This window comes from Dreissena polymorpha, chromosome 4 (genome assembly GCF_020536995.1).
Source record: "Dreissena polymorpha isolate Duluth1 chromosome 4, UMN_Dpol_1.0, whole genome shotgun sequence".
Taxonomy (NCBI): domain Eukaryota; kingdom Metazoa; phylum Mollusca; class Bivalvia; order Myida; family Dreissenidae; genus Dreissena; species Dreissena polymorpha.
Window position 1 is genome coordinate 6,603,593 of NC_068358.1, and position 12,796 is coordinate 6,616,388.

At 36.3% G+C, this 12,796-nt stretch overlaps 1 protein-coding gene across 3 annotated transcripts in view; it reads left to right on the forward strand.

Moving 5' to 3' along the window:
- LOC127876155 (sodium/glucose cotransporter 4-like) overlaps positions 1-12,796 on the forward strand; it is a 24,825-nt gene continuing 12,029 nt past the window's right edge. Inside the window, exons 1-11 of one of the 3 annotated variants that reach the window (XM_052421145.1) lie at positions 1-237; positions 492-535; positions 4,276-4,435; positions 6,269-6,340; positions 7,893-7,997; positions 8,624-8,683; positions 9,021-9,125; positions 9,981-10,086; positions 10,430-10,510; positions 11,968-12,173; positions 12,560-12,695. In XM_052421145.1, coding sequence (XP_052277105.1) covers positions 4,328-4,435; positions 6,269-6,340; positions 7,893-7,997; positions 8,624-8,683; positions 9,021-9,125; positions 9,981-10,086; positions 10,430-10,510; positions 11,968-12,173; positions 12,560-12,695 — 979 coding nt within the window. In that variant the 5' untranslated portion in view covers positions 1-237; positions 492-535; positions 4,276-4,327. Of the gene's footprint in view, positions 238-491; positions 536-3,328; positions 3,515-4,275; positions 4,436-6,268; positions 6,341-7,892; positions 7,998-8,623; positions 8,684-9,020; positions 9,126-9,980; positions 10,087-10,429; positions 10,511-11,967; positions 12,174-12,559; positions 12,696-12,796 lie in introns of those variants that run through there. The other 2 variants (XM_052421144.1, XM_052421143.1) reach the window with 2 other exon arrangements.

The window sequence follows — 12,796 nt, forward strand, 5'->3', positions numbered from 1 at the left end:
CTATCCAAATTAGCATCTTGTGTGTATCGTATCATGGTAAATGTAGAGCGGATGTAGAAATTTTCATAAATGTGGCAAGGTGTACATTCTATACATAAAAAGTGACGTCACTACGTTATTGTCAGTAAGACCGGTGTGACACAATGGCAATGTGTATATAAAGATATAAAACACGCAGAAAGAAATTGGACGATACCGTTATGTTCTGCGTCTGTCAAACCTTTAATCAGCTAAACGGTATATGCTTATTATGTTTGTTTCAAATATATAGTACGCAGTTTAGTCTCATTGTATGTGTTTTAATTTTATTTTCTTGTTACTAGCGTACACAGAGATATTAAAATATTGTCAAAGATTCACATAGACATTTGATCTGAAAATGTTAATTTAGTCTAAGATAATAATATAAAATTTAGATGTAAGCTTTTTTTTCTTGTTTTCTCTTTGGTTAAGAAATATTAACGCATCCCCTAATCATGCTTTATCAACAGATTTAGGATACGAATTCGACCCTTGATAAACAGGCCGAACAAAGGTATACCTAAACTTATTTAAATTAAAAAAATTGCAATATGGAGATAATACTTCGTTAATCATCGCAAATAATATTAGATTTCAATTGCTTGTGATCTTTCCGGGTGGAAGTCAAGAATCGTTCACATTATTGGAGCCGCGCTCTGGGAAAACCGGACTTAATGCAAGTGCGTTGTAAAGTGTCGTCTCAGATTAGCCCGTGAAGTTTACACAGGCTAATTAATGACGAAACTTTTCCACGTGCACTGGATTTTAGTTTGAAGAGATTTTTTAACGAAATATTCCACGAAGGCGGAAAGCTTTTACCCTGATAAGCCTGTACGGACTCTGCAAGGTTTAACTCAGTCGACACTTACGCACATTCAATAAACTCCGTTTTCGCAAAGCGCGGCTCAATGTTTGTATAAATAGTTTACGGTGCCACGTTAGAGCCACTTGTTGTTCCGCATCGTCGCACCATGTGAGATTGTGCTTGTGAAGCGGAATCTCGCACCCAAGCATGTATCACCGTAGAAGTTGCTGAATATGAATGGAGGTTGGACGGGCGAGGGATTGTGGACGGCAAATCTTTAAATCAATATGTATGGATTTTTTGTTGTTTGAACAATTTGCTTAAATCGCTGTCTGCTGATTTATTTTTGTTGTTGCAATTCATAAGTGTTAGTGTTGTTGCAATATTATCGGTTGGTGTTAATTTTAATTAGGTAAGTAATGATAAAATCGCTGGTTTGATAGTTTGTGTATGACCATTTTAATAAACGCCCTTATTCTATAATGAAACTATATTGTGTTATAACTGTACCAAACAAGTAGTTGCGGGTGAAGCGAAGCAAGGTCTGCATGTTTGTGCCAACCCAATTTTGATGCTGAAGACCATACATGCTTTCGATGTTTGGCTTAAAACAATGTTTGCACAAATGAATGTGGTGCATAATCATTGTTACTTGACCTGGTTTTGGTTTCACAAGTTGATGTCATGTTGGATTTCGCCCGTCTAATAATGTTGCAAAAAGTTCAAAGTTCAAAACGTTTCACGCTTGCATGTCTTCATTTAGCAGGAAAAATCGCTATATTAACCAATATGTTACACGAAAGTTTATGCCAAACTAATATCATTTAATCATACTACCTTTTAATAGTTATACATGCATCTTTTCATTCAAAAACGAAACATAAAACTTAAACATAATGCTCTTTAAAAAATATGTTAAAATGTTCTCGTCTCTAGACATTTATGAATGTGACCTAAAAAAGCTAGAAAAGATAACTTTTTTATGTTAGCACTTAACTGGTAATGTCTTAGGGATATCATGAAGAATGCCTATACAGATTTATACAAATACCAATGTCTTAATCAGTTATACTAGAATATATTATCATGATCAGTGGGCCCGAGACGCACACCAATGCAAGTTGATGGTAATTTAATTGAAGATCACGAATCGATCACCTGTAATTTGCATTAATGGTTGCTTATTTTTCGCAAACGTTAAAGTATGTTTTCCAAACCATGTATTAAATGGTATCGGCAAAAATAGCCACTTGCTGTCAAATTACACCGTTGCTTATATTTCAGCCTGAATAAAGATGTGTTTTAATTGGCTGTTGTTTGAAGCTAAAACCGAAATAATGTTCGTATGTTCCAACTGATGGTTTTACAACTAGCTCACCTGAACATGAAGTGCTGATAAAGTGTGAGTTATTGTGACTTGTGGCTGTCCGTCTTCCGTCATCGTGCGTCTCATGTCGTCAAACTCTTCTCAAAATGGCATCTCCTTCTAAACCGTCGTGAACATTTTCAAGAAACTTATATTTAAGCAGCTGAACATAAAGCTCCAAAAACCGCAAGGCAGATAGGTGCGGTATTTGTCATTTAACATTGTATATAGTGGTCCTCAAGCAAGGTTGTTGAACTCAAGCCCGTTGCGTCAAAATTGGCCCAGTTCTGGGTGTGACTTGTTTCCCTTATATGTTTATTGTGAAAACTTAAACAAAACTTATAATCTGAAACCCTAAGAGCCATAAGTTTTTCATTTATTCTGTAACACTGTAGGGTGGCGTTAATACTTAGAATCAGAAACAGGTAAACCAGCATGCACTATTTCAACATTGGAGTTTCGCCCATCGTTGGCCTTCAGTCTTTAAATGTGCTCTCGATTTGTTTCGCTCATGCTGCTGCATCCGAAAATGTACCGTGTCATGAACATTCTCATGGATTTAAATTTAAAGACAGGCCTTATATGTGACTATGGAAGTTATAATCGCTAGATGACATGAATTAAAATACCGTAAGGTGAAGAATTGTGTTCAGTTGTGTAAATTACTCGTACAGAAATATACCGGTATATACGGTTTCGGTACTATTTTTGTCCACTTACTTCATATTAGTTATACATGTTTAGTTAGTTTTATCTGAACACATTTTCTGGGCACAGTTTGCAGATTTTTGACATATCATATGAAAACTTATTAAACTGTTTATTCACATATACATTAATATTGGTACCTATACACTAACATTGAATTTATTTTGTAGCCAAAGTACATTTAATTTCATGAAAACGGTCATAATGTCAAAATTGTCAACGTTTTTTTTCATACAGCCAAATATAATGAGATCAAAATGACCATTGGCATAATAATCCACACCGATTAATTCAAACTCGATGATTAATTTCTGAAAAAACAAACAAGTTAAAAGGTTAACTCGAGACAACTTTCTAACGATTTCAAACCAACTTCAATGACTGCATGTGATACGGTTATCAACGTTGTTATTTGTTTTACACGAAGAGTAGCACACTGGGGCAAATACTTCTACCTCGGTTTACAATTCAAAAGCTACCATTCTGAGGAGCGGGAAGATTAATGTACTGAATAAGGCACGAGAGACAAGTGCTAGGGTAGAGAGAAGTGACTGAAATTTGAAGTTTTTTTCTGGTGATTAAATATGTGATACATTGAAAAGGGAAGTTTACATGTAAGTACAATGAAGATGTAACGAGAAACATCGTTTATATTGGCTCTGCCGCGTGTTATCAGTGATCATTTAAAATGCACCATAACGCTGTTCGACAATAAAAATATATGCACCGTTTGCACTGGCATATGTTTTCATTGTAATTTACCAAGAAATGCCATTATTCCGAATACCGGTAATTGCAATAACGTTTTGGGCCCACTTGTAACGCTTTTCTCGCTCTTTTTATTGCTTCATATTACACCACTCACATGTTTATGGAGGTCCAAATAATGTCATTTGCAAACAATAAAATACACGTGTAGAATAAATTCTAGAAAACCCCACATGTCCGGTATGCGACCACAAACCATGCTCGCATGCGTCGGGAGAAGGGGTTGAGCCCGGGTCGCTTAGACAAGAAGCGTGTGTAGCAAACACTCTGCTAACCGGGCAGCCAGTTTAAACTTTATATTTTCGTACTTGATAATATACGAAATGCCTATTTTGAACGAAACCATATAGAGATGTTTCGCATAGTATCGGCTCATTTCATCGGTACCTTTTTGCACCAATGGGGCGAATTATGTAAAGATTTTTTAACCAAATAACGGATAATATTTGATTTCATTCGGCAGATAACGCTTTATTCTATACCTGCTTAGGGAGACATATCCTTTAGATATGGCACTTAGCAATTGTAGACGATAATAACTGGAAATATCGGATATCGAGTGTGACAGATACGGAAAATAATTGATGATAGCGTTTATTTTCGGCAGACATCACACCCCGCACCATCCTACCTGGTAACGTCTACCACCCGCACTCCCCATGGCGGCAACGAACATCACGAGCGCGTTTAGTAACACCGGCGTCGGCGGCGCGGATATCGTCGTCATAGTTGTCTACCTGGTCTTTTGTCTTCTCGTCGGCCTCTGGGTACGCAGGAACAGGTTTATTTCTACAGTACTTATTAACTTCAAAATGATCAACAGGAAAATGCACATGAATAGTCCGCTCGATTTTCTGTTCGAACAGGCTTCTTTAAACGAACGATTTAATAGATGCGAAACTTACTCTGTGCGGTATTCACGCACGTGCATGAAGCTCAGTTTTACCAGAGATCGGCTCATATATACAACGTTAGATCATACAGAAATTATCGTTTAACTTTAAGCTTAAGGTCAAGTATTTTGCATTGTCTATAACAATACGTAGAACACTTAAGTACACCTGCCTACATAATAAGTCCAGAATGCAAGTCTAGTTTCTTATGCAAATCATTCATTCTGAAATACGTGTCAGTAGTTTTATTTACCAAAAGATAAGATTTGATTGATCACCAAGCGCTGTATTTGTATTTAATTTGATTCTTAAATCAGTTGGTGACAGATTTATACAAGCGAAGGGTCTGCAGTGGTTTTAAATCGTAGATTTATGGCTATATATTTGTGAAGGCAGTGTTCACACCAACTTAAAGACAATTGTGGAAACGAAACAGGTTGTGAAAAGGTCACACATGAAATCTTCCCCGTATATTTACGAATTCCATTTACGTACATGTTCCTATAAGGTGGCCACACTATGAGTAATTGTTCATATATTTTTCATAGACTATGTGTAGACTGAACGAAATCCAGTTCAGTGATTTAACAATTCTTAGATAACAACAGTGATAGCAAACTGTCTTTAGTAGTGCAAGATATTGGTGAGTGAGAACTAATGATTACTGAATAATATACGAACAACTGAACTGTTCATTAATCAAATTAAAAAAAGCGTTTTCTTTGTTTATTGATAGACACGTAGATTGATATGCATACTAAATCATATCGTATTATATCTCAAACTAATGTCTTTTTCTTGTAGAACATATTTGCTATCTATTTTGCTTTCAATTTATTGCGCTATCTTTCTCGTTAACAATCACTCTAAGCTATCGTAATTTCGATTTTTAATTTTCATTTCAAGGAACACACATAGAAGAAAAGATATGCCATTACTTTCCCTTTACTTCATGTTTTTTTTTATATACACATGCTACTTCTTTTCTCTAAATATTAAATAACAGAATAATACGAGATGAACCCATTATCAAATAGTGACATACATGTAGCGGTCAAAACTATTGCATGCCTATCAAACTTGCATTAATTTTTATAATGCAGACACTCGATGTAAGAATCGCCGTTTTTTGCGATTATGTTTAAGATTTTTAACAGTTATATAACATACATACAGAAGTAATATTAATTAAACTCTTTAATTAATAATGTTTTATTGATTTCTTCTCTTTTCGCACTAAGTTCTAGCATCTCTGTTCTGGTAAACATCGCAACTACAACTGAGTATCTTGTGAACCTCGAAAGTTAAAAATTCTCTGTTTATGACATAATAGTTATCAAAATATCACTGACCTCTGTCTTACGTCATTATAATTGTTGACATTAGTATTATAATGCGTGAACGCAAATCCGCGAGAAAATATTACATAGACATGTGTATCAAAAAATATTATAATCAGGGACCTATACAAACATGTATGGGTCCCTGTTATAATCTATAAACGCATTTCTTTCTATATTGACATACGAAGACAATTAAGTGTTGTTTTTTTACTGATTTCATCACTTTTATTATATTTTTATTTCACTCATACAAATGTTTGTGCCGACGTTGTTGCCTTTTTGTTCGTTTTGGTTCCTTGTTCTCTAATTTCGGGTTGTACACGATTTAAAACGTGGATACATCACATTATACTTTTGTTACTAGGCAACATGGCGGACTCAGCGGTCCAGCGTTCAGGGGTACTTCCTTGCCGGTAGGGACATGCTGTGGTTTGCGGTAAGTGTATGGCGCTGTCCGGACTTCACCGGAAGTGTCAGAATTTATAGAAATGTCGTGGTAGCCAAAACAAAATGGCGGCATATTCCTTAAATACATCGACTGTGAACGCTTCGACAAACAACCGAAAGGCAGAGCGATTTATTGATGTCTACTAGTATAAAGCTGCATACTGTTAGGCGATGTAACTGTTTAGTAAATGACTGATAAATGATGAATTAATTAGTGTATAACCGAATAACTATGATTAATAAATTTGGATTAGATGCCATTTGAAAATACCAGCATAACCCTTATACACGTATATAGGTGTGCATTCCAAATGTGATTCAAAATTAATTAAATACTTTACTGAACAATTCGTTTTTATTGTTTTTCTCTGTACAAACGCATGTGGACAGCGTTTCTTGTATTCTATAATAGTATTTCAATATATAAAATACATGTAATTTAAGATTATAACCGTTTTTTTTTATAAATTCTTTAAGTGCTAACTGCGTTCGCAAATGTATGATGTTTTCCATATATACATATTATTACGTTTTTTTCAATTCAGGTTGAGGTCTGAGTATTTTTGGTGGTCAAGAGTTTATTACATTACGCATTATTTAGTTTTGCTTGTATTTAATAAGAACATTATGGACGTCTATTCCGGTGTGTTTTTGAAAGCACTTAATTTTGATTTTATTTTAAAGTCACGAGAATCTCGCATGTTTATGTTAACGTTTTGGATCGAAATAATAATTTAGTATATTATTATATTTTCGCGACTGTATTTTGTCATAATGACACTTTTGCTCGATATTTCAACTGAATGACCTGAGGCTATTTAAATTGACGCATCAGCTATCGTATCTGCAAGTACCTTAATTGTGCACATTAATCAATGTGGTGTATTGCCACGTAGTCCTAGTTTTCGATAAGCAATACAATATTTATAGATGTTAAGAAAACTATACTTGCTTACGCTTTCGTATATTCATAATATCAATTGAACATAAACGAAACGTGATGCAAACAAAAAAACAATATTGCAGATATATATTTAAAAGGGCAATTATCGACTGTGTCTATCGGCCGGGAGTTGTGGCGTGCTCCTGTAATCCAGCTACTTGGAGGCCGGGGTCTGGGGACGGTTTGAGGCCGGGAGCCCTACTGTCAGGTCCGTCTGTGTCGATCGGGCGTCCGCACTAAGCTCGGCATCAATATGGGACCCTCGGGGGAGCCCGGGGACTCCAGGTTGACTAAGGAGGAACGTAACGGCCCAGGGTGGAAACACAGCAGGCAAAAGTTCCCATGTCGAGCAGTAGTGGGATCGCGCCCGTGAGCAGACGTCTGGCGGTAGCCTGGCCAATACAACGGGACCCAACCCTTTTTTCTTTATTTTTTTTTAAATAATTTTTATTATTATATTCATTTATATAAATGTATTATTTAAAATCCAGATAGTATATAATATATATTATATTCAATTTATATTATGAGAGACTTTTAACTATAAGTAATTAGATTTATTGAGAACTCATTGACCGTATACTGTAATTTATTTCAGATTGGAGCGTCCCTGTTTTCCAGTAACATTGGTAGCGGAAGTTTCGTCGGGCTCGCCGGCACTGGTGCGGCGTCGGGAATAGCAGTCGCCAGCTACGAACTAAATGTAAGGAATCTGAATCTGAAGACTCATAATCTGGTTAACATCTAAACCTATGTAAATATTGTGAGCAAAAAGTACTCCTATGGCAATATCAAAATGATTTTTTTCCAAACATACTTTAGGACACGCATTTTTAAAATCACTCATTAAACAATATAATACAATGATGTATTAACACTTTTTTCAATAGGAGTTAGGGTTCGGTCATGTTTAAGAAAGAGGTGAGAGAAAGAGAAATTTTAACATTTATAAAAACTTTAGTAAAATTAAGATGTATATTTTCAGACTAACGTCTTCTTGGTTTAATTGAGCAAAAATACACCTGTTGAAAAGTCTATCAAGAATCTATGAATTATATTCAATGAAACAATAACATTCCTGACTAAGAAAAATATGCACAGGCTAATCAGGGATGACACTTTCCGCTTAAATTGGATATTTGCTTAAAAAGACTTCATTTTAACGAAAAATGTCATAAAAGCGGAAAGTGTCGTCCCTGTGCGGACTGCACATGCTAATCTGGGACGACACTTTACGCATATGCATTATGCCCAGTTTTCTCAGAACGCGACTCATATTTTTTTTTCATTGGAACTTTAGTTATTCAAAGTTATCTTATTTCTCCATAGGGCCTGTTCTGTCTGCTGTTGCTGGCATGGTTGTTTGTTCCTGTCTACATTGCCAGTGGGGTAAACACTATTATTGTAACAGAAAAATTCGGACTTTGTGAATAACATCTGATTTATGACACGATTTGTATCGACCAAATCTAATACGCACTACACAAAACTAAAAGAGATACAAGATCAGAAAAAAGAAGAAATTAAATAATTACAAGTTTAAACCCATATACCGGTACGCGTATATTCGTCGCATACAATTTAAACAAAAAACATTTGATGCGATTTAATTCTTTTCACATTTGTCCACAAAATGAAAGCTCAAGCAATATAAGTAAACAGTCAATATGCTTATGCAAACATTATCAGAATATTCAAGGTTTTCTACTTAGGGTTCCACTTTCAGGTTTACACACTTCCGGAATACCTAAAGCGGCGGTTCGGCGGTCAGCGGCTGCAAGTGTACATGTCCGTCCTGGCACTGCTCATTTACGTTTTCACTAAGATATCGGTGAGTGCAGAATAGCGATGGGTACATAAAGGCGATGAGTACAGAAGGGAGGGTGCTTCAAAATGTTTGTGAGAACATACTTGTTGTGAGTACAACGTAGAGATCAGTTCATACCAGCAGTGGGTACAAAATAGTGATGAAAGCGGAATAGTGATTGGTAAAGATTGGTGGTGAGTACAGAATGGTGGTGAGTACAGAATGGTGGTAAGTAAATAATTGTGGTGTTGACAGATTTGTCGTGCGTACAGAAGGGCGATGTGTACACACTAGTGATTAGTACAAAATGGCGATGAGAACATAATGACGGTTAGTACAGGAATATGATGAATACAGAAGATTGGTACATAATGGTGGTGAGTACATACTAATGGTATGTAAGAAATGGTAGTGGGTACAGTATGATGATGGGAACAGGATGATGATTAGTATATAATGGTAGTGAGTACAGACTTGTTATGAGTACAGACTGGTAAGTGAGAACATTATGGTGGTGTGTACATAATGTTAGTGGGTACATGATTGCGTTTAGTACAGAATGGCAGTGATTGCAGAAAGGCGGTGGTTCCGAATGGTGGTGAGTACAGAATGGTTGTGAATATAGAATGGTTGTGAGTACCGAATGGTGTTGAGAACCGAATAGCCACCGTGGGAACGAAATGATGTTAAGTACAGACTGGCGTCGAGTACATTATTGAGGGTCATACAAATCACTACGTTGAAAACTGGGGAATACATAAGGGCGGTGTGTACAGAATGGTGGCAAGTACAAAAAACTACCAAGTACATAACAAGCGTTACATACAAAAGACGAACATCACTGAGCGCAGAAGTATGATTTTTTTGCTTTTGTTTCAGGCCGACATCTATGCAGGGGCTATCTTCATTCAGCAATCAATTGGTTGGAACATGTACGTGGGAATAATTGTTCTGCTGGCCATCACGGCCGTATATACCGTATCGGGTAAGACGAGATACATGGCAATACCGATGATTCCTTTGTATGCATGCATACAAAAGCAACTATGATAACTATTAAATTCTTATTCTACATTTCGAAGGTTTAACACGATACTTATTTCAATTATTGTACCATATGAATTAGTGTTCAAATGTTAAACCGTTGTACTTAACTGTTTGCTTTACGGTTTTATTTAATACCAACTATTGTTATTTCATTGATTTGATTTTCACGTTTTTTTTCCAATAAATAAAAGTGTTACATATTCACTCGTTATTAAACCGGTTTTTCTCTAATATTATTATGACAATACATTTATTCTTTATGTTGTGTTTGTTTGCTAAAGGCGGACTTAAAGCTGTGATCTACACAGACACACTACAGACGGTGATAATGGTTGGAGGAGCATTTGTCCTTATGGCACTGAGTATGTACCTTTAACACAATTCTTACGATGACAAGAAATGTCAATATTTTTATATTACTCCGTATGGTATGAATATGTTTTAACTCATTCAACACAAGAAATTCTTCCAAATTTTACGTTTTGACACGCTGACCCAACTTGAAGAAATTGCGTGATTCGTTTGAGCCATACCTGTGTATTCTTAGAAACTGGCTAATTGATTAGAACTTAATTGTTCATGGTGATTACATAATAATGGTAAGTTCATACTGGCAGTGAGTATGGACTGGTGATGAGTACAGAATGGTGTTGAGTACATGATGGCGGTGAGTATATTATGGTAGTGAGAACAGAATGGCGGTGAGTATTGAATGGTAGTGATTACAGAATGGCGGTGATTGCAGAACGATGGTAAGTGCAGAATGGTGTTGAGTACATGATGGCGGTGAGTATATTATGGTAGTGAGTGCAGAATGGCGGTGAGTACTGAATTGTAGTGAGTACCCTGTAATATTTAGATAAAATATTCCACTAGATCGTATGGCGCCATTTTAAGCGAAAATTGATTTTTGACAAAGTAAGTGTGTTTGTTTTATAGTTTTACAGACTTTAAAGGCTCAACATGTATCAAATAATGTACCTCCAGGAAATTGTTTCCTGTTTAATGTTTTAAGAATATAAAGATGAGCGGATTATCAACATGGATCGTAACATATTCGGATATGCATGAGCCCCGCTCATGCACATGTTAATCACGGCGACACGTTCCGCTTTGTTCGTTTAAAGGAAGTCTCTTCCTAGCGAACTATGCATTACTTGTACAATTGTACAATTGCAATGCAACATTATTTTGTCGTTAAAAGTGCGATATCAGTTGAATATACACACAAATAACAATCTTTCATGGAATCTACCTGAACAGAAACTAGTTTTTTTTAATTAAAATAGTCTTCTGTTCAAATTGTATCAACGGATGCAGCCCTTTACGCCATATTCTCTTCATATGTTGATACCTTCAACTGAGAAATTATATTATTTTTTTGCGACCATTTAAGAAAGTTTCATATGTTGATACCTTCAATTGAGAAATTATATTTATTTGTTTGCGACCATTTAAGAATGTTATGTAAACAAGTCATATGCCTATAGAGCATTTATGTCTATTTATCTTCGTTTTGTTCTAAGAACCTCGCATTATTGTATCATTTGCACAGATGTTTGAAGCGTGTTGTGTCCGTTGGAAAACAGACCTAAATGCATGCGTGTGTGTCGTCGTCATATTTTATGATATGAAGTCCGTACTTAAGTGGGGTCCAAACTAGAAGAACCTTCATTGAAACAGAAGATACTAAACAAGCGGACCATTTTGTCTCGGATCGTACTGTGTGAACTGCAATGGTCGATCAATGACGTCACTATTACGCACATGTTTTAAGCTCGCTTTTCCATGCCTATTTCATGCTACTCCGCATCCACAGGTTACGCAAAGGTAGGCGGCTTGAATAAGCTTTACAAGGCCTACCCGGCGGCCATCCCATCGCCTCTTGTTAACGGCTCCGACTGCGGCGTGCCGACGGGAGCGGCGTTCCACCTGCTTCGGGACGCCAGCACCGGTGATCTCCCCTGGCCCGGGAACATCTTTGGGATCACCATTCTCAGCATGTGGTACTTTTGCTCTGACCAGGTTTGTCACTTGAGTATTTCGCGCATGTGTGCTTGTATGCATGGATGGCATGCACGTGTTGGCGTGCAATTAGGTATTAAAGAAGTCAAAGCGAAATTTATTTCCGCTGAACAGAAAATAAGACGTTTTATTTTAATTTGATTAAGAGCTGCTAATTTTACAATGTTATGAATACTTTCAAGAAATTTTACGTGATAATAATCCTTTTCGAGTGATCTTTTTCATAAAATATAAAACATTTTTTGCGTCTTTGTATAACCTAAAATAGGACACAATATTATACCATAAGAATATGTACATACACATTATTACACTTTGCAAGAAAAAGAAAACAAAGCATAATTTATAAAACACTTTTTGAATAATTTACACCCTTCCGTTGCTAGGTGCTGGTGCAGCGCTCCTTGGCGGCCAAGAACATGCACCACGTGAAGGGCGGTTCCATACTGGCCGCCTACCTCAAGATCATTCCGCTCTTCACAATCGTGTTTCCGGGAATGATCAGTCGCGTGCTTTTCACGGGTAGAAGTTCTCAGTTAATACATTTTAGACGTCATCTAATTTTCTGTAATGTAAAACTAAATATTTCAAGCAGCTTTAAGCACGTGTGTGCGCTGTATGTT